At 50.2% G+C, this 27,235-nt stretch overlaps 1 protein-coding gene across 1 annotated transcript; it reads left to right on the top strand.

The window, feature by feature from the left end:
- Positions 1–26,886, top strand: ttc19 (tetratricopeptide repeat domain 19). The gene is made up of 10 exons (XM_060823933.1): positions 1–234; positions 3,622–3,713; positions 7,265–7,375; positions 16,471–16,509; positions 16,743–16,799; positions 17,345–17,406; positions 19,429–19,523; positions 21,650–21,804; positions 23,249–23,411; positions 26,084–26,886. Exons 1-10 carry the CDS (start codon positions 21–23, stop codon positions 26,236–26,238), a joined length of 1,143 nt encoding a protein of 380 aa, XP_060679916.1. The 5' UTR covers positions 1–20; the 3' UTR covers positions 26,239–26,886.
- The last annotated feature ends 349 nt before the right edge of the window (positions 26,887–27,235 follow it).

Genomic DNA, 27,235 nt, shown 5'->3' with positions numbered 1-27,235 from the left:
TCCGGCCCGTTGCTGTGGTGATGCTGCTGTCGGTGGGCTCCCGGGGCTTGAGCTGCGGCCGGAGGATCAGGATCCGCGGGGCGTGGGGCTCCCCGGCCCCGGCCCCGGCCCCGACCCCGACCCCGACTCCGGCCCCGGCCCCGGCCCCGGCCCCGACCCCGGTCCCTGCCCCTGCCCCTGCCCCGAGCCGCGGAGCCCGCCCCGGGAACGGCATCCCCAGCGCGGCCACCCTGGGTAAGAGGGGACCCCGATACCCCCCTCCCTCCGAGCCCCGTGCGGATCCCCACCACCCGGGGTCACCGTCAGGGTCAGGGTCAGGGTGCACAGCGGGGTCGTGGGGTCCACGCAGGGAGTAATCCAAACCTGACCCGCTGTGCCCTGCCTCTGATCTTTCCCCCCCCTCAGTGTGACCTTGCCCCCCCTCTCAGTGTGACCTTGCCCCCCCTCTCAGTGTGACCTTGCCCCCCCTCTCAGTGTGACCTTGCCCCCCCTCTCAGTGTGACCTTGCCACCCCTCAGTGTGACCTTGCCCCCCCTCTCAGTGTGACCTTTCCCCCCCTCAGTGTGACCTTGCCCCCCCTCTCAGTGTGACCTTGCCCCCCCCTCAGTGTGACCTTGCCCCCCCCTCAGTGTGACCTTGCCCCCCCTCTCAGTGTGACCTTGCCCCCCCCTCAGTGTGACCTTGCCCCCCCTCTCAGTGTGACCTTGCCCCCCCTCTCAGTGTGACCTTGCCCCCCCCTCAGTGTGACCTTGCCCCCCCTCAGTGTGATCTTGCCCCCCCGTGTGACCTTCCCCCCCTCAGTGTGAGCTTGCCCCTCAGTGTGACCTTGCCCCCCCTCTCAGTGTGACCTTGCCCCCCCTCTCAGTGTGACCTTGCCCCCCCCTCAGTGTGACCTTGCCCCCCCTCAGTGTGACCTTGCCCCCCCCTCAGTGTGACCTTGCCCCCCCCCAGTGTGACCTTGCCCCCCCCAGTGTGATCTTGTCCCCCCCTCAGTGTGATCTTGTCCCCCCCTCAGTGTGATCTTGCCCCCCCGTGTGACCTTCCCCCCCCCTCCGTGTGATCTTGCCCCCCCCAGTGTGATCTTGCCCCCCCCAGTGTGATCTTGCCCCCCTCAGTGTGATCTTGCCCCCCCTCAGTGTGAGCTTGCCCCCCCCAGTGTGAGCTTGCCCCCCCAGTGTGAGCTTGCCCCCTCCTCAGTGTGACCTTGACCCCCCTCAGTGTGACCTTGCCCCCCCCTCAGTGTGACCTTGCCCCCCCTCTCAGTGTGACCTTGCCCCCCCTCTCAGTGTGACCTTGCCCCCCCCTCAGTGTGACCTTGCCCCCCCCCTCAGTGTGACCTTGCCCCCCCTCTCAGTGTGACCTTGCCCCCCCCCAGTGTGACCTTGCCCCCCCCTCAGTGTGATCTTGTCCCCCCCTCAGTGTGATCTTGCCCCCCCACCAGTGTGATCTTGCCCCCCCAGTGTGATCTTGCCCCCCCACCAGTGTGATCTTGCCCCCCCAGTGTGATCTTGCCCCCCCAGTGTGAGCTTGCCCCCCCCAGTGTGAGCTTGCCCCCCCTCGTGACCTTCCCCCCCTCAGTGTGACCTTGCCCCTCAGTGTGAGCTTGCCCCCCCTCTCAGTGTGACCTTGCCCCCCCCTCAGTGTGACCTTGCCCCCCCCTCAGTGTGACCTTGCCCCCCCCCAGTGTGACCTTGCCCCCCCTCAGTGTGATCTTGTCCCCCCCTCAGTGTGATCTTGTCCCCCCCTCAGTGTGATCTTGCCCCCCCGTGTGACCTTCCCCCCCTCAGTGTGATCTTGCCCCCCCACCAGTGTGATCTTGCCCCCCCAGTGTGATCTTGCCCCCCCACCAGTGTAAGCTTGCCCCCCCAGTGTGAGCTTGCCCCCCCAGTGTGAGCTTGCCCCCCCAGTGTGAGCTTGCCCCCCTCAGTGTGAGCTTGCCCCCCCCTCAGTGTGAGCTTGCCCCCCCCAGTGTGACCTTGCCCCCCCCCAGTGTGACCTTGCCCCCCCCCCAGTGTGACCTTGCCCCCCCCCAGTGTGACCTTGCCCTCCCCCAGTGTGACCTTGCCCCCTCAGTGTGACCTTGCCCTCCCCCTCAGTGTGACCATTCCCCCTCAGTGTGACCATTCCCCCCCAGTGTGACCTTGCCCCCCCAGTGTGACCTTGCCCCCCTCAGTGTGATCTTGTCCCCCCCTCAGTGTGATCTTGCCCCCCCGTGTGACCTTCCCCCCCTCAGTGTGATCTTGCCCCCCCCCAGTGTGATCTTGCCCCCCCCAGTGTGATCTTGCCCCCCCAGTGTGATCTTGCCCCCCCCAGTGTGATCTTGCCCCCCCTCAGTGTGAGCTTGCCCCCCCCAGTGTGAGCTTGCCCCCCCAGTGTGAGCTTGCCCCCCCCTCAGTGTGACCTTGACCCCCCTCAGTGTGACCTTGACCCCCCTCAGTGTGACCTTGCCCCCCCCTCAGTGTGACCTTGCCCCCCCCCCAGTGTGACCTTGCCCCCCCAGTGTGACCTTGCCCTCCCCCAGTGTGACCTTGCCCCCTCAGTGTGACCTTGCCCTCCCCCTCAGTGTGACCATTCCCCCCTCAGTGTGACCTTGCCCCCCCCTCAGTGTGACCTTGCCCCCCCCTCAGTGACCTTCCCCCCCCCCAGTGTGACCTTGCCCCCCCCAGTGTGACCTTGCCCCCCCCAGTGTGATCTTGCCCCCCCCCAGTGTGATCTTGCCCCCCCCAGTGTGATCTTGCCCCCCCCAGTGTGACCTTGCCCTCCCCCTCAGTGTGACCATTCCCCCCTCAGTGTGACCTTGCCCCCCCCCAGTGTGACCTTGCCCCCCCTCGTGACCTTCCCCCCCTCAGTGTGATCTTGCCCCCCCCCCAGTGTGATCTTGCCCCCCCAGTGTGATCTTGCCCCCCCAGTGTGATCTTGCCCCCCCACCAGTGTGACCTTGCCCCCCCTCAGTGTGACCTTGCCCCCCCGTGTGACCTTCCCTCCCTCAGTGTGATCTTGCCCCCCCAGTGTGACCTTCCCCCCCGTGTGACCTTCCCCCCCCCAGTGTGACCTTCCCCCCCCCAGTGTGACCTTCCCCCTCAGTGTGACCTTGCCCCCCCTCAGTGTGACCTTGCCCCCCCCAGTGTGACCTTGCCCCCCCCAGTGTGACCTTGCCCCCCCCAGTGTGACCTTGCCCCCCTCAGTGTGACCTTGCCCCCTCAGTGTGACCTTGCCCTCCCCCTCAGTGTGACCTTGCCCTCCCCGTGTGACCTTCCCCCCCGTGTGACCTTCCCCCCCCCCGTGTGACCTTTCCCCCCCGTGTGACCTTTCCCCCCCGTGTGACCTTCCCCCCCGTGTGACCTTCCCCCCCCGTGTGACCTTCCCCCCCCGTGTGACCTTTCCCCCCCGTGTGACCTTTCCCCCCCAGTGTGACCTTTCCCCCCCAGTGTGACCTTTCCCCCCCAGTGTGACCTTGCCCCCAGTCTGCCTCTGCAATCTGACCCTCCATTCCCACCAATCTGCCTCATTCTACTCCACATGGGACCCCATTTAGCTGATTCTGGACTCTCTCATGATTGGGATTGCCACTGATTTCCTTACTCTCTCTGAGATGCTGTTTTCTGATTTCCTTCTCTCCAGCATTTATCGCTGCCATCCAGTTGTTCTCCCGCCATGAGAGTGAGCAAGAGAACCCTGAGGATGAGATCATCCTGCTGATCAAAAAGGCCAAGGTTCGGAATTGTCTGTTTCTTTCTCTTTCTTCCTCCCTGTGTCAATTCAAACGTTGTCATCTCATCGACAACAGCCTGTGTGCGAGTCAAAGGGCAATCTTTCCGCTCCCTGTCTCAAAGCAGCAGTCAGTCATCTGGATCTCCATTCTGGCCCAAATGACACCCCCACCTTCACTAGGAGGAATAAACCAGCACCAGCCTTCTAGCTGGTAACTAACCCCAATGTATAATACAACTGCTAATGTCACCCCTGAATTTAGAAAGGGGAGAAAACAAAAAAATGGTATCTGTAACTCTGTTACCTTAACATCTGTTATTGAGAAAATGTTAGGACCTGTTATAAAGGATGTAATAGCAGATAATTTAGAAATATGACCAAGCAGCAGTAAGATGGTTTCAATTAAAGAGAAGTCCGACCCGATTACTTCCTCGAAGAATTCTAAAAAAGTGATGAGCAGAATGAAGTAAAGGGAAAATTGTAAATGTGATCTATTCAGAAGGTGCTAACCTGCTGTGCTTTTCTAGCACCACACGTTTGGATTCCAATCTCCAGCATCTGCAGTCTTCACTTTCTCCTACTTAAGAGGAGACAGTTTAATGCTGTGGATAGAGAACTGGCTAACTAACAGAAGACAGACAGTTTGGATAAGGGAGCATTTTCAAATGGCAAATTTTAACTGGTGGAGTGCCACAGGGATCAATGCTGGCCCTGTAATTATTTACGATATATCACAAAATGGTTATGGTGCAGGCGGATGCCATTGGGCCCGTCATGTCTGCGTCACCTCCTGAAATGGGTGTCATCTAGTGCTGATCCCCCACGTTCTCCTCCATACTCTTGCACACTACTTTTTTGCAAGTAATCATCAAATGCTGACTTTAATGCCTCACCGTGGGCGGCATGGTGCCACAGTGGTTAGCACTGCTGCCTCACAGCGCCAGAGATCCGGGTTCAATTCCCGCCTCAGGCGACTCTGTGTGGAGTTTGCACGTTCTCCCCGTATCTGTGTGGGTTTCCTCCGGGTGCTCCGGTTTCCTCCCACAGTCCAAAGATGTGCAGGTTAGGTGAATTGGCCATGCTAAATTGCCCGTAGTGTTAGGTGAAGGGTTAAATGTAGGGGGATGGGTCTGGGTGGTTGCTCTTCGGCGGGTCGGTGTGGACTTGTTGGGCCGAAGGGACTGTTTCCTCACTATAAGTAATCTAATCCAATTGAATCTGCCTCCACCACATTTCCAGGCTGTGCATTCCAAACCTTAACTTCTCACTGTGTGAAAAAGAATTAACTCCCATCACATATCACATTTTGTATGTCACTAAATTTATGATGTGGGGGAGCTGGTGTTGGACTGGGGTGGACTAAGTTAAAAATCTCACAACACCAGGTTATAGTCCTACAGGTCTGTTTTGAAGCACTAGCTTTCAAAGCACTGCAGCTTCATCAGGTGGCTAGTGGGGCAAGATCATACGACACAAAATTTATAGCAAAAAAATCATTGTGCAATTAAAGTGACATATTGAACAAACCTAGATTGTTGTTAAGTCTTTCATCTTTTAGAAGGGGTTGCAGTATCAATTCATTAATATGTAAATCCCAGAACTACTTTTAAGTCACATTCTCGTGATAACTTAAGGTTTTATAAAAAGAAAGTGACATCTCAGTTCAGACAATGTCTTAAAGGTGTGAGGTTAGAGTCTGTCTGTATCCCAATCTTGAGTTAGAATGGTTCTATTTCCAAAGTAGGAATTAATAAAATGTTGTATGGATTGACTTTTGTGTGCTTTTTAAGCAAAAACAGATGTATCTACAAATGCAAATTCACCCCATAGATGTGTGTGTGTGTGTGTGTGTGTGTGTGTGTGTGTGTGTGTGTGTGTGTGTGTGTGTGTGGCATGTATGTGTGTAATTCCTACTTTGGAAATGGAACCAGTCTGACTCAAGATTGGGATACAGACAGACTCTGACCTCACACCTTTTATGCATTGTCTGAGCTGAGATGTCACTTTTTTTATATATGAAACCTTAAGTTATCTTGAGAATGTGGCTTAAAAGAAGTTCTAGGATTTACTTATTAATGAACCAAAACCTGCAGCCTATTCTAAAAGATGGGTTTGTTCAATATGTCGTTTTATGACACTGATCTTTTGCTATAAATTCTGTGTCTTATGGTCCTGTTCCACAGCTATCTGATGAAGGAGCAACACTCTGAAAGCTAGTGCTTCCAAATAAAGCTGTTGGACTATAACCTAGTGTTGTGTGATTTTTAAATTTATGTTGTCTAATTTTTGTTCCTTTTACGAGTGGAAGGGACTTCTGACTATCCACTCTGTCCAGCCCTTTCATGATATTATTCTAGTATTAATTGCTTGGATGAAGAAAGTAATGTACTGTGGCCAAATTTGTGGACAGCACAAAAGTAGGTGGGAAGGCTAGTTGGGAGGATGATGCAGAGTCTGCAGAGACATATAGACAGGTGAAGCAAGTGGGCAAAAAGCTGACAGGTGGAATATTATGTGAGGAAAGGTGAGGTTATCCACGTTGGCAGGAAGAGTAAAGGAGATGAATATTATTTAAATGGAGAGAGGCTGCAGAAAGCTACAGCACAGAGAATTTTTGATTCCTCCCGCATGAATTTCAAATTGCTAGCATCCAATCAATCGGTAATAGGGAAAGCAAATGCAATCTTAGCCTTTTTTAACAAAGAGAGGGGAGTGTAAAAGTGGGAGATATTTTTCTTAAACTTTAGGGTGGGAGGGGAAAGATGTATAAGACAATCTAAGGGGCAACTTTTTCACTCAGAGTGGTGCGTGCATGGAATGAGCTGCCAGAGGATTTAGTGGAGGCTGGTACAATTGCAACATTTAAAAGGAATGTGGTTGGATATATGAATAGGAAGAGTTAGAGGGATATGGGCTGGTGCTGGCAGGTGGGACTAAATTGGGTTGGGAATCTGGTTGGCATGGACAGGTTGGACCGAAGGGTCTGTTTCCATGCTGTATATCTCTATGACTATTCAAGGCACTAGTCAGACCACAGCTGGAATACTGTGAGCAGTTCTGAGCCCCTTAACTAATGAAAGACATACTGGTCTTGGAAGCGTTTTAGGAAAGGTTCACTCGTTTGATCCTGTGTAAAGGCAGACTGTTTTGTGAGATAGATTGAGTAGGCTGGGCATGGACTCATTGGAGTTGAGAAGAATTTGAGAGGTGACCTATTGGAACATACATGGTTCTTAGGGACTTAACAGGGTAGATGCGGAGAGATTGTTTCCCCTTCTGAGAGAGTCTAGAACCAGAGGACATAATTAGAAATAAGAGATTGTGCGGGTGTCACTATACCAGGTGTGGAGAGAATGAGAGGAAGGCCATTGAACAACTAAACTCATGCTCTCTCTCTACTGTCCAGTTTGTGAACCCCACAGCAGAGGTTGGAGCAGTTTCCAAGCTGCTTTTCGGGGCTGGACAGTTCTTGGGTTGCCCCGGGTAAGACACTGTTCCTGTATCGCGGAGGGAGGTTGGTTGGCTCCTGTTAACCTGTGCTGACTCTCAACAGCTGAGTGCCATGATGATGGAGCTGGAAGATGCTGACCGTTATTTACACCAGGCCCTAAAGCTCGCCCAGCAGTCACAGAATAGCCAGGCTGTCACCTACACCTTCATACAGGTAAACAGCACGGGCCTAGGGTTCAAAGGCCACAGAGGGGTGGGGGGGGGTGGGGCAGGGTCCAACTTGAGAGGTTTGCAGGGACATGGAGCCTGTTGGGAGTGGGGTGCTGTCCCGGGGAGTGGGGTGCTGTCCCGGGAGTGCTGTCTCGGGGACTGTGGTGCCTGTTGTGACTGTGATGCCTGTTGGGAGTGGAGTGCTGGTGGGGAGTGGGGTGCTGTCTCTGGGAATGTGGACCCTGTTGGGAGTGGGGTGCTGTCCCAGGGAGTGGGGTGCCTGTTGGGAGTGTGGTGCCGTCCCGGGGAGTGTGGTGCCGTCCCGGGGAGTGTGGTGCCGTCCCGGGGAGTGTGGTGCCTGTGGGGAGTGGGATGCTCTCCTGGGGAGTGTGGACCCTGTGGGGAGTGGGGCGCTGTCCCGGGGAGTGGGGCGCTGTCCCGGGGAGTGGGGTGCTGTTCTGGGGAGTATGGTTCCTGTGTGGAGTGGGGTGCTGTCCCGGGGAGTGTGGTTCCTGTTGGGAGTGGGGTGCCTGTTGGAAGTGGGGTGCTGTCCTGGGGAGTGTGGAGCCTGTTGGGAGTGGGGTGCTGTCCCGGGGAGTGTGGAACCTGTTGGGAGTGGGGTGCTGTCCCGGGGAGTGGGGTGCTGTACTGGGGAATGTGGTTCCTGTGGGGATTGGGGTGCTGTCCCGGGGAGTGGGGTGCTGTCCTGGGGAGTGTGGAGCCTGTTGGGAGTGGGGTGCTGTCCCAGGGAGTGGGGTGCTGTCCCGGGGGGTGTGGAGCCTGTTGGGAGTGGGGTGCTGTCCCGGGGAGTGGGGTGCTGTACTGGGGAATGTGGTTCCTGTGGGGATTGGGGTGCTGTCCCGGGGAGTGGGGTGCTGTCCTGGGGAGTGTGGAGCCTGTTGGGAGTGGGGTGCTGTCCCAGGGAGTGGGGTGCTGTCCCGGGGGGTGTGGAGCCTGTTGGGAGTGGGGTGCTGTCCCGGGGAGTGGGGTGCTGTACTGGGGAATGTGGTTCCTGTGGGGATTGGGGTGCTGTCCTGGGGAGTGGGGTGCCTGAGTGATCTCTAGCCCATCTCAGGTCCTCCCAATGCTGTGACTCTGTTCTCGTTGATGTTGTTTCACAGTGTGCCTGTTTTCATGCCCAGGAGCTGAATGGGAGCTGGGTTCTTTGTGTTTTGTGGACACATCTGCCAGTGCAGACAAGCCATCGCCTGCTGAGCATTTGTTTGCTTCAGTTTTAGAACAGCTTTGTCAGACATAACCAGAGGCTGCAGCCATAGGGTGTGAGTGACAGTCTGTACGTTGTATTTTATGGGCAGGCATGTAGGTAGCCAGCTAACCTGGAACTCACCCCAATGCTTGGTCAAGGTATGTAGTGGCGACATGGATATATTATCCAGGCTGCCACTTCAATTGCCATACGGAGGGAGCACCGCACTGTCGGAGGGTCAGTGCTGAGGGGACACCGCACTGTCGGAGGGTCAGTGCTGAGGGAGTGCCGCACTGTCGGAGGGTCAGTGCTGAGGGAGTGGGCACTGTCGGAGGGTCAGTGCTGAGGGAGCGCCGCGCTGTCGGAGGGTCAGTGCTGAGGGAGCGCCGCGCTGTCGGAGGGTCAGTGCTGAGGGAGCGCCGCGCTGTCGGAGGGTCAGTGCTGAGGGAGCGCCGCGCTGTCGGAGGGTCAGTGCTGAGGGAGCGCCGCGCTGTCGGAGGGTCAGTGCTGAGGGAGCGCCGCGCTGTCGGAGGGTCAGTGCTGAGGGAGCGCCGCGCTGTCGGAGGGTCAGTGCTGAGGGAGCGCCGCGCTGTCGGAGGGTCAGTGCGGCATACAACTTCAACTTAATGTCTATTCTTAGAAAAATGTACGCTGTCTGTTTGTCGCTAATCGCGACTGAAACACAAGGGTATTTATTTTGCCTGCAGACTGGGTCCTTTTTTGAATAAATGTATCTTCTTGCACAAGCAAATAAAGCAAGTAATGAGCCTGACTGTTAATCATCAAGTTTACAGAACAGAAGGAAGCCATTAAACCCATTATGTCTGTACCAGCTCCTGAATGAGCTCCCCAGCTAGTCCCGTTCTCCAACCTGATATCCAGAATCATCCCTGTCAAAGCGACATGCAGCTCTTTGTTTTTGAAACCTTCTGCGGAATCTGCCTGCAGCATTTCCCAGGCAACACATTCCAAATCCTATCAAGACCATAAGACATAGGAGCTGAAATTAGGCCAGTCTGCCCCACCATTCAATCGTGGCTGATAGGTTTTTCAAACTCATTTTCCTGATTTCTCCCGGTATCCTTGGATCCCCTTGGCAATCAAGAACTTATCTATCTCTGTTTTAAATATACTCAATGACCAGGCCTCCACAGGCTTCTGCGGCAATGAATTCCACACATTTATCACTCTCTGAATAAAGACAATTTCTTTCTCACTTTTGCTGACAATTTTGAAATTGTGATCCCTTGTTACTGACATACCAGCCAGTGCAAACAGAATATCGTTCTGCACCCTATCCTTCATCATTTTGAACATCTCAAAAAGGTCTCCTCTTAATCTCCTCTGCTTCATGAAGAATAAGCCTAATTTCTCTAATTTATTCCTTCCATAGAGTTTAAAGGTGAATTCTTAGTGCAGTCAAGTGTTGTCCAAAACAGAATCACATCTGTTATTGTTGACTGTGTGCACAGTTTTGCAGGCTTTGGATGCTCATGCACTGATTAACTCTGCCGCATTAGCCCTGAACAGTATTCAGTGTGTACACAGCCCTTTCCTCAGTGATCAAAAGAAGCATAATTGGTACAGTTGATCCCTACTACGTCCCCACTCCGACGGTTTTACTCACTTGCCTGGCTTGAATTTAATCAGTTAACAAGAGTGAAGAGTTCCTTCAGGGCCAACTCTAGAGTGATCAATCAGCACCCTCTTTTGCATACTGTAGAAATCATTGCTTCCTGCTGTTTAATCAGTCTGCTCAGATTTGCTATGAAACTGTTCAGAGGCACGAGAGACTGGAGGTAGGGGCACTGTGACTGCACAGCAAAGCTCTCTTGCTTCCTTTCTGAAGTTGGGTTTTCTTACATGAGCGAGAATCTTCAGTGAGGTCATTACACAGAGCAGGGAGATGACAATAAGGAAGGAAGAGATTCCTGTACAAGAGATCCCCGGGGGAAATGCCTCTCATGAGCAGGTTGACTCTCTTGGAAACTGTCGAGACAGACGACACTGCCAGTCCGAGAGGCAGACAGGTCTGCCAATGGAGGCAGAGCCAAGGAGTCAGATGTCACACAGAGCCGTGGTAATAGGGGACTCCATAGTGAGAGGGACTGACCGGGGTTTCTGCAATAACAGGCGGGATTTAAGGATGGTGTGCTGCCTTCCTGGTGCCAGGATCCAGGACATCACCGACAGAGTGCAGGGAACCCTCAAGGGCGAAGGTGAGGAGCCAGAGGTGATGGTGTAAATGACGTCGGGAAGAAGAGGAGGGCCATTCCACAACGGGACCTCAGAGAACTCGGAAGAAGGCTGAAAAACAGGACTTCCAGGGAAGTTACCTACGGTTTGCTTCCAGTTCCTCGGTCAGGAACGGGGGATAATGGACTTGAACGTGGGGCTGCGGAACTGGTGCAGGAAGCAAGGATTTAAATTGTTGGATCACTGGGGTATGTTTTGTGGTAAGGATAAATTATACAAAAGGGACGGGTTGCACCTTAATAGGTGGGGGACCAGCATTCTGGCAGGCAGGTTTGCCACTGCAACACAGGGGTGTTTAAACTAAGGTGTGTGTGTGAGGGGGAGGGGACAAACTAGAAATTCAAGAAGGAAGTTAAAGGGAAAGTAAGGATAAGAGAAGTTAAAAAAGACAACCGAATCAACAGAGCAGAAAACTCAAGAAGGGATCATACAGTATGGTCAAGTGAAATAGGGATTGATAGCAAGGGTGAGGGGAGTAACAAATTAAGAATTATACATATGTATACATGAACCATAAGAAATAAGGTGGATGAGCTTGAGGCTCAGTTGGAAATTGGCAGGTACGATGTTGTGGGGATAATTGAGACTTGGCTTCAAGTGGACAGAGCCTGGGAAATGAATATTCAAGGCTATAGAGAGTCATGGAGTCAAACAGGTGTACAGCATGGAAACAGACCCTTCTGTCCAACTCATCCATGCCGAGCAGATATTCCAACCCAATCTAGTCCCGCCTACCAGCACCCAGCCCATATCCCTCCAAACCCTTCCTATTCATATACCCATCCAAATGCCTCTTAAATGTTGCAATTGTACCAGCTTCCACCCCTTCCTCTGACAGCTCATTCTATACACATACCACCCTCTGTGTGAAAAAGTTGCCCCTTAGATCTCTCTTATCTCTTTCCCCTCTCACCCTAAACCAATGCCCTCTAGATCTGGACTCCCTGACCCCAGGGAAAAATTTTTGTCTATTTATCTTATCCATGCCCCTCATGATTTTATAAACCTCTATAAGGTCAACCCTCAGCCTCCGACGTTCTAGGGAAAACAGCCCCAGTCTAATCAATCTCTCCCTATAGCTCAGATCCTCCAACCCTGCCAACATCCTTGTAAGTCCTTTCCAGTTTCACAACATCTTTCCTATAGGAAGGAGACCAGAATTGCACATAATATTCCAACAGTGGCCTAACCAATGTCCTGTACAGCCGCAACATGACCTCATAACTCTTGTACTCGGTACTCTGACCAATAAAGGAAAGCATACCAAACGCCGCCTTCACTATCCTATCTACCTGTGACTCCACTTTCAAGGAGCTATGAACCTGCACTCCAAGGTCCCTTTGTTCAGCAACACTCCCTTAAGTGTATAAGGCCTGCTAAGAGTTTCTTTCCCAAAATGCAGCACCTCACATTTATCTGAATTAAACTCCATCTGCCATTCCTCAGCCCATTAGCCCATCTGATCAAGATCCCATTGTAATCTAAAATGATCTCCTTCGCTGTCCACTACACCTCCAATTTTGGTGTCATCTGCAAACTTATTCACTATATTTCTTATGTTAATATCCAAATCATTTATGTAAATGATGAAAAGTAGTGGACCTAGCACTGATCTTTGTGGTACACTACTGGTCTCAGGCCTCCAGTCTGAAAAACAACCCTCCACCACCAATCTCTGTCTTCTACCTTTGAGCCAGTTCTGTATCTAAATGGCGAGTTCTCCCTGTATTCCGTGAGAACTAACCTTGCTAATCAGTCTCCCATGGGGAACCTCGTTGAACACCTTACTGAAGTCCATATAGATTACATTTACTGCTCTACCCTCATCAATCCTCTTTGTTACTTCTTCAAAAACCTCAATCAAATTTGTGAGACATGGTTTCCCACGCACAAAGCCATGTTGACTATCCCTAATCAGTCTTTGCCTTTCCATATACGTGTACATCCTGTCCCTTATGATTCTCTCCAACAACTTGCCTACCACCGACGTCAGGCTCACTGGTCTATAGTTCCCTGGCTTGTCCTTACCACCCTTCTTAAACAGTGGCACCATGTTAGCCCACCTCTAGTCTTTCGGCACTTCATCTATAGCTATCGATGTGCTATCGAAAGAACAGATTGACGGGCAGAGGGGATAGGGTGGCCCTGTTAGTGAGGAATGATATTCAGTCCTTTGCGAGGGGCTCATAGAATCAGGAGGTGTAGACTCAGTATGAGAAATCCTAAGGGTAGAACGACCCTAATGGGAGTTATCTACAGGTCCACAAACAGTAGTCTGTTTGTAGGGTGTAAGTTGAATAAGGAGTTGAAATTGGCCTGTCACAAAGATATTACTACAGTTGTTCTGGGGGATTTCAACATGCAGGTAGACTGGGAGAATCAGGATGGTATTGGACTCCAAGAAAGGGAGTTTGTGGAGTGCCTCCGCGATGGATTCTTAGAACAGCTGGTGCTGGAGCCCTACCAGGGAGAAGGCAATTCTGGATCTGGTGTTGTGCAACGAACTCAATTTGATCAGGGACCTCAAAATAAAGGAGCCATTAGGAGGTAGTGACCAGAATATGATAAGTATTTATCTGCAATTTGAGAGGGAGAAGGGAGAATCAGAAGTGTCAGTATTGTAGTTGAACAAAGGGAGCTATGGGGCTCTGAGGGAGGAGCTGGCCAGTTTTCAATGGTGCAATACCTTAGCTGGGATGGCAGTGGAACAAGCATGGCAGGTATTTCTGGGAATAATGCAGAAGGTGCAGGATCAGTTCATTCCAAAAAGGAAGAAAGATCCTAAGGGGAGGCAGGGGAGGCTGTGGATGACGAGGGAAGTTAAGGACTGAATAAAGATCGAAGAGAAGAAGTATAACATCGCAAAGATGAACAGGAAGCCAGAGGATTGGGAAACTTTTAAAGAGCAACAGAGGATAACGAAAAAGGCAATATGTGGAGAAAACATTAAATATCAAGGCAAACTGGCCAAAAATATAAAGGAGGATAGTAAAACCTTTTTAGGTGTGTGCAAAGGAAAAAAAAATGGTTAAGACTAAAGTTGGGCCCTTGAAGACAGAAACAGGTGAATTTATTATGAGGAACAAGGAAATGGCAGAAGAGTTGAATAGGTACTTTCGACCACTGGGGAAGACTCGAGCAATCTCCCAGATGTAATAGTGGCTGAAGGACCCAGGGTAATGGATAAACTGAAGGGAATTTATATTAGGCAGGAAATGGTGTTGGATAGACTGTTGGGTCTGAAGGCTGATAGATCCCTGGGATCTGATGGTCTGTATCCCAGGGGACTTAAGGAGGTGGCTCTAGAAATAGTGAACACATTGGTAATCAGTTTCTAATGTTCTATAAATACAGGATCAGTTCCTGCGGATTGGAGTGTGGCTAATGTTGTCCCTCCTTTCAAGAGGAGAGGGAGAGAGAAAACAGAATTACAGACCAGTTAGCCTGACCTCAGTGGTGGGAAAGATGCTGGAGTTAAGTATAAAAGATGAAATTACGACTCATTTGGATAGTAGTGACAGGATAGGTCAGAGTCAGCATGGATTTACAAAGGGGAAATTGTGGAATATTTTGAGGATGTAACTATGAAGTTGGACAATGGAGAGCCAGTGGATGTAGTGTACCTGGACTTTCAGAAAGCCTTTGATAAAGTCCTACATATGAGATTAGTGAGCAAAGTTAGGGCACATGGTATTGGGGGCAAAATACTGACTTGGATTGAAAACTGGCTGGCTGACAGGAAGCAAAGTGAAGTGATAAACGGCTCCCTTTCGGAATGGCAGGCAGTGACCAGTGGGTACCACAAGGTTCGGTGCTGGGACCGCAGCTGTTTACAATATATATTAATGATATAGATGAAGATATTAAAAATAACATTAGCAAATTTGCTGATGATACAAAGCTGGGTGGCAGGGTGAAATGTGAGGAGGATGTTAGGAGATTACAGAGTGACTTGGACAGGTTAGGTGAGTGGACGGATGCATGGCAGATGCAGTTTAATGTGGATAAATGTATGGTTATCCACTTTGGTGGCAAGAACAGGAAGGCAGATTACTACCTAAATGGAATCAATTTAGGTAAAGGGGCAGTACAACGAGATCTAGGTGTTCTTGTACACCAGTCAATGAAGGCAAGCATGCAGGTACAGCAGGTAGTGAAGAAGGCTAATAGCATACTGGCCTTCATAACAAGAGGGATTGAGTATAGAAGCAAAGAGGTGCTTCTGCAGCTGTACAGGGCCCTGGTGAGACCACACCTGGAGTACTGTGTGCAGTTCTGGTCTCCAAATTTGAGGAAAGGCCATTCTGGCTATTGAGGGAGTGCAGCGTAGGTTCACGAGGTCAATTCCTGGAATGGCAGGGCTATCATATGTTGAAAGACTGGAGCGACTGGGCTTGTATACCCTTGTGTTTAGAAGGCTGAGATCTGATTGAGACGTATACGATTATAAAAGGATTGGACCTCAGGAGGCAGGAAACATGTTTCCGCTGATGGCTGAGACCCGAACCAGAGGACACAGTTTAAAAATAGGGGATAGGCCATTTAGAACAGAGTTGAGGAGAAACTTCATCACCCAGAAAGTGGTGAGTGTGTGGAATGCTCTTCCCCAGGGGGCAGTGGAGGCCCAGTCTCTGGATACTTTCAAGAAAGAGATGGATAGAACTCTTAGAGATAGTGGAATCAAGGGTTATGGGGATAAGGCAGGAACAGGATACTGATTGAGGATGATCAGCCATGATCATATTGAATGGTGGTGCAGGCTCGAAGGGCTGAAAGGCCTACTCCTGCACCTATTGTCTATTGATAGTCCTGAGGAGCGAGGTAAAAAACTCCGATTCACGTCTCATTAAGCAATATTGGTTTCCCTCCATCCTGGAAGCTGATTACTGTGCATGTAGTCTATACTTTGAGTGGGTCATGTTTCTCTGATGCATATTTTCTCTCCTTGTCTCTCCTCCCTTCCCTGTCCCTCTGACTCTGCCTCCATCTCTCTGTCTCCCTCTTATTGTCTCGTTCTTTGTCTCTCACTCTTAACTTGTTTTCTCTCTCTCTCTCTGTCTCTGTCTCTCTCTCTCTCATCCTCTCTGTTCTCTCTCTCTCTCTTTCTCTCTCTCTGTCTGTCTGTCTGTCTCTCTCTATCTGTCTGTCTGTCTGTCTCTGTCTGTCTGTCTCTCTCTCTGTCTGTCTGTCTGTCTCTCTCCCTCTCTCTCTGTCTGTCTCTCTTTCTCTGTCTCTGTCTGTCTGTCTCTCTCTCTCTCTCTCTCGCTCTCTCACATTCTCGCGCTCTCTCTCATTCTCTCGCGCTCTCTCTCATTCTCTCGCGCTCTCTCTCATTCTCTCGCGCTCTCTCTCATTCTCTCGCGCTCTCTCTCATTCTCTCGCGCTCTCTCTCTCATTCTCTCGCGCTCTCTCTCTCATTCTCTCGCTCTCTCTCTCATTCTCTCGCTCTCTCTCTCATTCTCTCGCTCTCTCTCTCATTCTCTCGCGCTCTCTCTCTCATTCACTGTCTGTCTCTCACTGTCTCCTCTCTCTCACTCTTTCACATTCTCTCACTCGCTCTCTGTCTCTCTGTACAAACCCCCCCCCCCCCCCCCCCCCCCCACCACCACCCAATCCCTTGTCCTGATGTTCTGCAGATGGCCAACCTGGCGTTTCTCCGGGGAGATCTCCTTAATGTAAGTGATTGGAATGGTTGCTCTTACCCAAGCTTGAAATGTCCCTGGCATGTTGTGCAACCCTGTCTCCTCCACTGTCTCCCCCTCCTACTCGCCCTCCAGCTCATCTCCCCACTAACCCTTCTATTCCTCCTCCTCCTCCTCCTCCCACCCTGGCCCTGGATCTACCTTGTTTTGTTAAACAGTCAGTTCTCACCACCTCTTTCTTTTTCTCTCTCTCTCCATCTCTTTAGGCTGAGAAACTTTTCAAAGCAGCAATGAGCCAGCTCTTACAATCTGGAACTCCAGAGGTAAATGTGCCAGATCAGAAAAAGGGTGGGATGTGGGGGCAGGCATTTATTGCCCAGCCCGAGTTGCCCGTTGAGAACATGGGGGTGAGCTGCCTCCTTGAAAGACCCCCAATGCCCTTAGGGAGGGAATTCCAGGATTCTGACCCAGTGACATTCAAGGAATGGTGATACATTTCCAAGTCAGGAGATGCGTCCCTTGGAGGGCAATCTGCAGGGGGTGGTGTCCCCATGAATCTGATGTCCTTGTCCTCGATGGAAGTGTTTGTGGGTTTGAAAGGCGCTTTCTAAACCTTGATGAATTTCTGCAGTGCATCTTGTAGATAGTACACGCTGCTGCTGCTGCTGCTGGGCGTTGGTGATGGAGAGAGTGGATACTTTGTCCTGAACGGTATTGAGCTTCTTGTGCTGTGTACTTGTGCAGAATGGTCAGTGCTTGGCTGCTGCCTGTGGCCACTGTCGCTGTTGTGAGATCGCTGAATCCTTTAACAAAGCACAGTAAGGAGTAGAAAATGTAGATGTGATTTGTAACTCTTTCCCTCTCACAGGATGACAATGCAATGATTGAGATGTCCCTCAAATTGTGCAACATCTACGTGAGCACTGAGCAGTGAGTAAACCTGACGCCTCAAACATTGGCACTCCATTTCCCAGCCCTCCCCCCTCATTCCCACAGGCACTGGTGTACATGATTCATGGGCTGTAGCTGGAGTCCACAGGCACAGACTCTTGCTGTGGGCACTTAACCCTTGCCCCCTGCCAGGCCGGTGCCTCTGCTCAGGATACAGCATCCATGGGAGAGGCAAGAGTGGCTTGAGCCACTGACAGCTCGCCTAGCCCTGTCACTCCCGTTTTAAATACTTGCAGGAGCTTTTGCTGTCAGTTTTACGTTTCTAATTAGCTTTCTCTCCTACTCTGTTTTCTTTCTCCTGATTAATCTCTTAACTGCTATCTGTGGTTCTTTATGTTCTGTCCAGCTACCTGACCTGCCACATACCTTTGTGCATTTATATGTTTTTTCCTTAAGCCTGATGCTTTCCTTAACTTCTTTAGTTAATCTCAGGTGGCAGTTTCTCCCTTAGAATTTATCTTTCTAGTAGGAAAATGTTTATTCTGAGCATCTGAAGTTGTGGAATCACAGAATCCCTTCAGTGCAGATAGAGGCCCATCTGGCACCAGCCCTCTGAAGGGGATCCCACCTAGACCCATGTGTACTAGAGTTACCCCACCTAACCTGCACTAGGCCTGGACACTATGGGTAATTTAGCATGGTCAGTCCATCTAACTACACAACTTTGGATTGTAGAACGAAACCAGAGCACCCAGAGGAATTTTGCACAGACACAGAGAGAATGTGCAAACTCCACACAGTCACCCAAGGCTGGAATTAAACCTGGTTCCTGGCACTGTGAGGCAGCAGTGCTAACCGCTGAGCTACCCTTAACAGAAATGTCCTTTTCAATGCCTGCCACTGAGTCTCTATTGATCTATGAACAACCCCAGAATCCCAGTTTGCTTCAGCTAGCCCAGCTTTCTTGCCTATATAATTGCCCTTAAATCAGTCTTCTCTCTTTCAAACTGGGAGTACAATTCACTCTTAGTGCTGGTTACAACTACCTAGGGTTGTCTGCCTCTCAGGTCACTCACTGACCTTGTCACACATGCACCATCAAGTCTAACATAACCTGCAGTCTGGTTGGTTCCAGGAGGAAAGCACTCTATGAATTCCATCTAATATATAGATTAAAGTCACTCCATGATGACTGCTGACCTTACCTCCAGTAGCCCAATATTTCACGTCCTTTGATCTGATGAAATCCCTCACTTCTTTGATGAGCCGTGATTGATTCACCTTTCCCTTTGTGTCCTAACAAACAGGAGGGCGTAGAGGTAATTTTGCCCTTTGAACTTGCTCGACCATTCGTGTGTTCATGGTTCATCCTTTTCAACACCATATTCCCACTTTCTCCCCATATTCCTGATGGCTTTAAAGTCTAAAAGTAGGTCAATCTCTTTGTTGAGTACAGTAATCCCCCCCATACTGACATGACCTACAGTGGAAGCTTGAATCCGCGGATAGAAGCGATCCCATTCATTTCAGTGGGAAATTTACCCTCCTGGTCCCTGGTTCCAGAAGGTTCCCTATAGTATAGTTGGACGGTGGGAAACTGTGGGTAACTGAAACCATGGAAAACGATTCTGCAGATACAGAGGTCACCCTGTATTACATCCAATTTCATTGGGTCTGCTGTAGACAAAGTAATGTTTCTTTAAATGCTAACTATTGCCTAGCAGCGCGTCCACTATTGCTAATTCGCTCCGATTTTAAGATCCTAGGCTCAGAATGAATATGAAATTCTGTCCTATTATCGTCATTGTTTTCCGAGGGGATTTTTTTTACAGTAAAGTTATTAGTTAACTTTTTTTATTAATTAATACTGAATCTCCTCTGATCCAGCCTGACAGCTCAATGTGCTGCTCTAGAAACCCACCTTATACACACACTATGAATTCTTCCTCCCCAGTATCAGTGCTGACTTTGTTAACCCAGCACTGTCCGGTGTCACCCCCATCATTACTGTTACCTGCTCACCTGGATCATACCATGTGATGTTCCTTTCTGCTTTTACAGGCACGGCCTGGCTGTGGAGGGCTACAAGTGGTGCATTGAAACGTTAGAGGAGAAGGTCCAGAGAGAGAAGGATGTTCCTGAAGTATCCTTATCGGGTAAGATTGTCCATTGATGGGATTGAAACCATCACTGCACTTCAGTCTGGGTTGTCACCACCTGCACATCCCATGGGCTGTAGCAGCTTGGGAAGGCAGCACACCACCATCACCACCTCCAGGGTAGTTAGGGCTAAGTGAGTAATAAATGCTGACCCTGGCTCAAAAATGATTGGTAGCTAAAGCTGCCCTCTGCTGTTTAATCCCAGTACAGCGAGTGAGGGTTTGCTAGAGTGATGTCAAGAAATCTGGGTGGAGAATTATCATCATTTGTCTGTTAGTATTCTGAGAATCTCTATATTACCCCTGTGCTCTGAGATTAGCCCAGGGCGCGATATACCAGAAATACTTGGACTGACTTTGTATTTATCTGTTTATGGTATGTGAGACTTGCTGGCTCCTACTCCAAGTTGCCCCTTGAGAAGGTGGGGGTGAGCTGCCGCCTTGAACTGTTGCAGTCCCTGCTTTGGGTAGACCCACAATGCTGTTGGGCAGGGAATTCTGGGATTTTGACCCAGGAACAGTGAGGAATGGTGATATATTTCCGAGTCAGGTTGGTGAGTGGCTTGGAGGGGAACTGAAGGTGGTGGTGTTCCCATGTATCTGCTGCCTTTGGCCGGGGGGTTGGAAAGCGGTGTCTCACGAGCCTGAGTGAATTTGTGCAGTGCATCTTGTGGGTAGTACACATTGTTGTTCCTGAGTGTCAGTGGTGGGTAGGGAGGTAATGGTCTAATGGCATTATTATTAAACTATTATTCCGGAGACCCGGGTAATATTCTGAGGATATGGAAGCGAATCCTGCTGTGGCAGATGGTGGAATTTGAATTCAATAAATATCTGGAATTAAGAGTCTAATGATAACCATGAAAACCGTTGTCAATTGTCCCACTTCAGAATGTCCTGTAGCCACACGGAGACCCCCTTGATCCTAGCCCCTGTTATCCTGGAGTGTCGATTGCATCTGCAGAACTACCTTAGTGCAGCAAAATTGATGTTTCAGGCAAAAGCCCTTCATCAGGAATAAAGGCAGTGAGCCTGAAGTGTGGAGGGCTTATCTCTCCATGCTTCAGGCTCACTGCCTTTATTCCTGATGAAGGGCTTTTGCCCGAAACGTCGATTTCACTGCTCCTTGGATGCTGCCTGAACTGCTGTGCTCTTCCAACACCACTGATCCAATATCTGGTTTCCAGCTTCTGCAGTCATTGTTTTTACCTCTGCAGAACTCCCTGTCTGTTCCCCTGATATTGAATCCCATGTTACTGCGGCATTCCCACTCAGCATCTTGCTTTCCACTGCAGCAGAGCTGACTATGGTCAGTGGGTTTGGCTGCTACATGCTTCCTCTGAGACCAAGCCCCCAGCATTATCTAAAGTGTTATAACTGTTTTAGGGGGAGATGGCCACTGGCGATTCCTGCACTTTTTGCCTCCTCCTTTTACTCTTGCAGGTGGTCATCCATTCCTCTGCTGTCTGTGGAGGGAGCACCTCTCTGGATGTGCTCACCATGCTGCTCTCAGCCTCATGGATTCTCCACAGTCCTCAGGTGCTGCACCAACTCTGCAAATCAGGCTTCCTGGAGCTGCAGCTGAAGACACTTCCTGCAAGTGTGCTGGCTCTAGGCGCTAGAACTGGGCCCGGCTTTGTACATATAGTCACAGGAGGAACAAACCACAGCAAAACTAAAATAAGACTGCCGGCGGGTCAGCGCTGAGGGAGCGCCGCACTGCCGGCGGGTCAGCGCTGAGGGAGCGCCGCACTGCCGGCGGGTCAGCGCTGAGGGAGCGCCGCACTGCCGGCGGGTCAGCGCTGAGGGAGCGCCGCACTGCCGGCGGGTCAGCGCTGAGGGAGCGCCGCACTGTCGGAGTGGCCAACAGGTTTGTTGGCATATTTAAAAAGGCAGCAAATGTTCCTGTGCTGTGGGGCCCACATTTCAAGTCTATTGATAGCAGTAAATTTGGTTATTCGATCGTTATTACGTCACGGTTTGTGGGAACCTACTGTGCAGAAAACAGTTGCTGCTTTTCCCACGTGATGTAGGTGATGTGCTTGGAGCTGCAGGTAGGTGCATTGGGAGGTTCTGCAATGCAGTGGTTGCTGCAGTGTGACCCATGTGTGCTTGTTTTCTAGCTGCTGAGAAGGCCAATACCCGTCTGCTGTTGGGGATGTGCCTGGACTCGTGTGCTCGCTACATGACAAGCCAGAAGCAGCTGGTGTTAGCAGAGAGTATGTATCAGCAGGCACTGGCAATCTCTCAGCAAGTGCAGGGGGAGACTCACCCACAGGTAAGAAAGAACCTGATGGTAGGGGGGGCTACAGTGGCTCTCCCCTGCCCTGTCTGTCCACTCTGTCTGTCTGCACATACCTGCTGTCTCACTGTCAGCCTCTGAAATATCTCCTGTCCCCTCTCTGATTTCTCCTGTTACCATCTGACAGATACACAGAATGATAGAACATACAGAAGTCCAGCACAGAACAGGCCCTTAGGCCCATGATGTTGTGCCGAGATTTAATCCTCATGTAAAATATAGTAACTTAACCTGTGCACCCCTCAGCTCCCTGCTATCCATGTGCATGTCCAACAGTCGCTTAAATGTCCCCAATGACTCTGCTTCCACCACCTGGTGTTTGCTGCCTATCAGTAGGTACTGCAGAGCCACCTTGTTTAACCCTGAGTAGCACTAACCAAACTGGTGCAAGGCCTGTGAAACCTGGCAAGGAGGAAGAGAAAATGCTGGAAATACTCTGCCGATATGAAGAGAGAAATGGAGTATTCATTGTTTACAAGGTTGTCAGTAAATTACTCACGTTAGCATTTGGGAATCTGGCCATTATCAATGGAGGCACAGACTAAATCCAAAGAGTTGGACCAAACCTTTATCTAGCTCTCAGCTGGAGTCTTTGTTTTCAAAATTCATCCTTGGGATGGGGGTGTTGCTGTCTGTTGCCTGCCCCTAATTGAGTGATTTGCTTGGCCGTTTCAGAAGGCAGTAAAGAGTCAGCCACACTAATGTATGTCTATAGCCACAGTCAGGCCAGATTGGAAACTGGTAATGATCGAACTTATAGAGAGGGGAAGGATGACTAAAAGGTGCTTGGGAAGCAGCAGGGTTTTTATGGTGATCGACGGTGTTTCCAGCTCACCATTAGGCTGGCTTTCAATTCGAATTCACCATCTGCTGCGAGTTCACAATTCAGGAGTAACTTCCAAAAGGGAATTGGCTGAGTACTTGAAGATGAAGAAAATGTTGTGAGATATGGGACAGAATTGGGTGAGTGAGGCAAAAGAACCATTCATTGAATGAGCCAGCACAATCTCAATGGGCAGAATATCCACCTGTGATGGTCTTGCTATTTGATGACTCCTGAGATCAGAGGCTAGCAGTCTAAATCTTTGATATGAAGTTGTATCATTCCACTCCCATCCATTAACTTGCAAAGATACTTGTGTTTCTGCCCCTGACTCTGTCCTCTCTCTCTGTCTGTTCCCCCTCCGCCTCTTTCTCCCTACCTCCCACTGCTTGCTTGCTTGCGTGCTCTCTCTCTCTCTTCCATTCCCCCCCTGCACTCACCCTCTCCCTCCCTCTGTGCTGTCTCTCCTCCTCATTATGTGTTCACTCTCCTTCCCTCCCTCTGCGCTGTCTCTCTCTCCACCCACCCACGCGCGCTCGCTCTCTCTCTTCCCACCCCCCCCCCACCCCCACCCCCACCCCGTGCTGTCTCTCACAGACCGTTGTCCTGATGAACGATCTGGCCACTGTACTGGATATGACGGGCCATCAGGACCGAGCCTATGAATATGCCACAAGAGCCTCAAACCTGGCGCGAGAGACCAGCCACCCAGACCAATGTGTGATTCTCAGTAACCTGGCCAGAGTGCTCATGCACAGAGGTAACGGCAGTGCTGAACCGCCCTGATATGGGGGGTGGGGGGGGAAACGGGTTCACACACTCCATTACCATGAGAAAAGGGGGAAGGGTCACTTTTCTTTTTCTAGTCCCACCACAGTAACAGCACCTACATTGAGCTTACATTTCCCACAATAATCTTACACAGCACCTGATGAAATGTTTCTGGAAATCTAAGTAAATCCACCGGTTCCCCTTGGTCCATCGCATGTGTCACCTTCTCAAAGAACTGTCATCAACAGGGTTTCTCTTTCATAAACCATGGATGCTCTGCCTTGGTCTTGTACAAGTGCCCCAGACTGCGGTGTGCTTCCTGTTACATGGCTGTCCATCAGTGACTGAAAACCATCGCAGTGCAGGCGTTCGTGAATCTGCGATCGTGTATGAGCTCAGAGCTCTGCTCAGCAGTAAGAATATTTCCATGGATTTTACATTCTGCCCCTGCTGTCCCTTTACTGGCCTCACATTCAATCGTGCTGTTCTCTCTCTGAATGCTGTGTAAGCAACAGGACCCGAGCCCAACTGTCATACCAGGCACACAGGAAGATGGTTGTGTTTGTTGGAGTAAAAAGTGAGGTCTGCAGATGCTGGAGATCACAGCTGAAAATGTGTTGCTGGTTAAAGCACAGCAGGTCAGGCAGCATCTAAGGAATATGAAATTCGACATTTCGGGCAAAAGCCTTCCTGATGAAGGGCTTATGCCCGAAACGTCGAATTTCCTATTCCTTGGATGCTGCCTGACCTGCTGTGCTTTAACCAGCAACACATTTTCAGCTGTGTTTGTTGGAGGTCAGTCATCTCAGCTCCAGGTCTCCTCCACATGTGTTCCTCAGGGTAGTGTCCTCAGCCCAATCGTCTTCATTAATAAGGTCAGAAGTGCAGATATTCGCCGATGAGTGCACAGTGTACAGCACCATTCACGACTCAGATACTGAAGCAGTCCATGTTCAAATGCACCAAGATCTGGAAATTATCTCGGCTTAGGCTCATAAGTGGCAAGTATGACCATCACCAATGAAGACAATTTAACCACTGCCCCTTGACATTCAATGGTGTTACCATCACTAAATCCTCCACTATCACAATCCTTGACCAAAACCTGAACTGGACTCCCCAAATGAACAGTGGCTATAGTCAGAGGCTGGGATTCCTGTAGCGAGTAAGATTAACTTGCAGAGGATGGTGTTTCCAGCTACCTACTGCCCTGGTCCTTCTGGTTGGTGGTAAGCACAGGCTTGGAAGGTGCTGCTTGAAGAAACGTTGGCAAGTTTCTGCAGTGCATCTTGTCGATGGTACACCCTGCTGATGGTATACAACTAAATGGGCTGTTTTGTCTTCAATGTTGGAGCTACTGTCATCCAGGCAAGTGAAGAGCATTTTCTGCATTTCAGTAATGCCAGTAAACTAGGAAATCACATTAACCTGCTTCACAGGAAGTCTGAATAAAGAACATTTTGACACTGAGACATGCACATACAGGAGATATTGGGACAGGTGACTAAAAGAAGCATTTTCCAAGTGGGAGGCTGAGTAAGGGGATTTAAGACCATAACATAACAAACAGAAGGCCTGCTGGCCCCTCAGCTGTTTCTCTGTTGTATACAATCAGTGCTGATCATCTACCACTACTTCACTCCCACTGGCTCCAAGTAGCTCTTGATTCTCTGGGATACCAGACTAGTTTGGATTTTGATCTTCGGTGTTCTTAATGGAGCACCCAGAACCCTCTGAGAAAATTCCCCCAAATCTCAGAGCCTCAGGAGCCAGCTGGCTGAAAGTGGTGATGAACAAGACAGTGGTGGAGGAGCTGGGCCTGTTCTCTTTACTGCAACAAGTTGGAAGGGGGACGTGGTCAAAGCTGGGCAACACTGTGACCGGTTTAGCTACGGCACAGGGCACAGGAAGAAACTGCTGAAAACCAGAGAATCCAGGTTTAAGGAGTTGGCAAAAGAAGCAGTGAAAGTGAGGAGTTGTGTTTCCACACAGCGAGTGGTTGGATTATGGACTGCACTAGGTAAAATCAATGACTGCAGATGCTGGAAACCAGATTCTGGATCAGTGATGCTGGAAGAGCACAGCAGTTCAGGCAGCACCCGAGGAGCAGTAAAATCGACGTTTCGGACAAGAGCCCTGTGGACTGCACTACCTGTGTGTGTGCTGTAGGCTGCTTCAATTATTATCTCATAGCCAGGACAAGTGTGCAAGGTTTTATGGAGAAGGGGCAGAAAATTAATTTGAGTTATGTTACTCCATTGGAGAGCCAGTACAGACCCGCTAGTTGAATGGCCTCTTCTTGCACTATAACCATTCACTGAAGGTACAGGATGACACTGATGGAACGTTTTGGGAAAGAGATGGTGGGTCAAGTGTGAGGGGTTGGTGGGGAAGGTGTGAAGAAAAGGTTTCAATACAGTGAGCGGTAATGCCATGAAACAAGTTGTTTGAGAGTGAGCTGGAAGCAGCAAGGAAGAAGGATTTTGAAAAGCAATGACCGTGCGGGATTTTGGGGATAGGCCGATGTGTGAGGCTTGCTGATATGCTGCATTGGGAACCGTTATAGACTTGGTGTGCCAAATAATTTCCTCCTGTGCTTCAGAAAACTGCAAGTGTCTTTTTCAACATTGAACCTCTGATTTCTTTCTGCTTTACCAACAGGGGACTATCATGAAGCCAGATGTGTTTATGAAGAGGCATTGACACTAGCAGAGTCAAGTGCTGACAAACCAGTCATTCAACATATTCGCAATGGAATGGAGGAACTGCAGGCTAAGGCTCAGCAATCCCAGGAAGTCAGGGAAAGTACTCATTAAATGGGACAACTTAAGACTAGTTTTTTCCTTGATGGTGCAACAATTCTCTGGAGGGATTTTCCACAATGTTTGGATGTAATTAATGCTTTAACCAATGACTCAGTGAGGAGTCTTCTCATCTCAGAGTCAGAGCGTCACATGTTCAAGCCCCAGTCCAGACACTGGAGCAAAATTCCAATCCACTGTCGAGGGAGCGCTACCGTGTGGAAGGGTCAGTACACTGGGAGTGTCACAGTGCCGGAGGGTCAGTGCTGAGAGAGTGCGCTCTGTTGGATTGTCAGTGTTGAGGGAGTGCCGCACTGTAGGAGGGTCAGTGCTGAGAGAGTGCGCTCTGTTGGATCCTCAGTGTTGAGGGAGTGCCACACTGTCAGAGGGTCAGTGCTGAAGGAGTGTTGCGTCGTCTTTTTTTGGTGAAACCTTTAAACTGAGTCCCAGCTTTAGCTGTCAGTGCCTCTGTTTGTAACAGCAGGAGTTAACATTCATTTTAAGGAAAGTACATCCTGGGGCAGAGCCCTGTGTGATTGTAGTGCAGTTATTTTAATAAATTAATCAAAACCAATCCCATATCTGTGGTGCAGCCTGGGGAAGGGCAAGTGTGGAGCAGTGCTGTGAAAGCTAGTGTTTCCAAATAAACCTGTTGGACTATAACTTGGCATTGTGTGATTTTTAACTTTGGCCACTCCTGTCCAACACTGGCCCCTCCAAAGCATTTGAACAAACAAACACCAGTTCAACTGGTTGGTGGGTGGGGCAAGATGAAGAGAGGTAGAGCACACACGGGAGTCCGGATAATACCTGCTCGCTCTGCCTGCAGGTGCGTGGTGAGTGTGGCTCTTTTTGCCAGCAGATAAATCCAATTAAATATTGTTAGGGCCTTTCATCCTGAAATACTTTCAGGCCTCAGGTCCTTGAAGGATTCAGTTCATAGTACCTGACCTGAGTGGGAGGGCGTTGCATTCTTTGGCAGGCTGGTTTTGCCCATTCCTAATTTCCTCTC

The sequence above is a fragment of the Hemiscyllium ocellatum genome, chromosome 4 (assembly GCF_020745735.1).
Source record: "Hemiscyllium ocellatum isolate sHemOce1 chromosome 4, sHemOce1.pat.X.cur, whole genome shotgun sequence".
In the NCBI taxonomy this organism is placed as follows: Eukaryota; Metazoa; Chordata; class Chondrichthyes; order Orectolobiformes; family Hemiscylliidae; genus Hemiscyllium; species Hemiscyllium ocellatum.
This window is presented reverse-complemented; position numbering and strand designations above follow the sequence as displayed.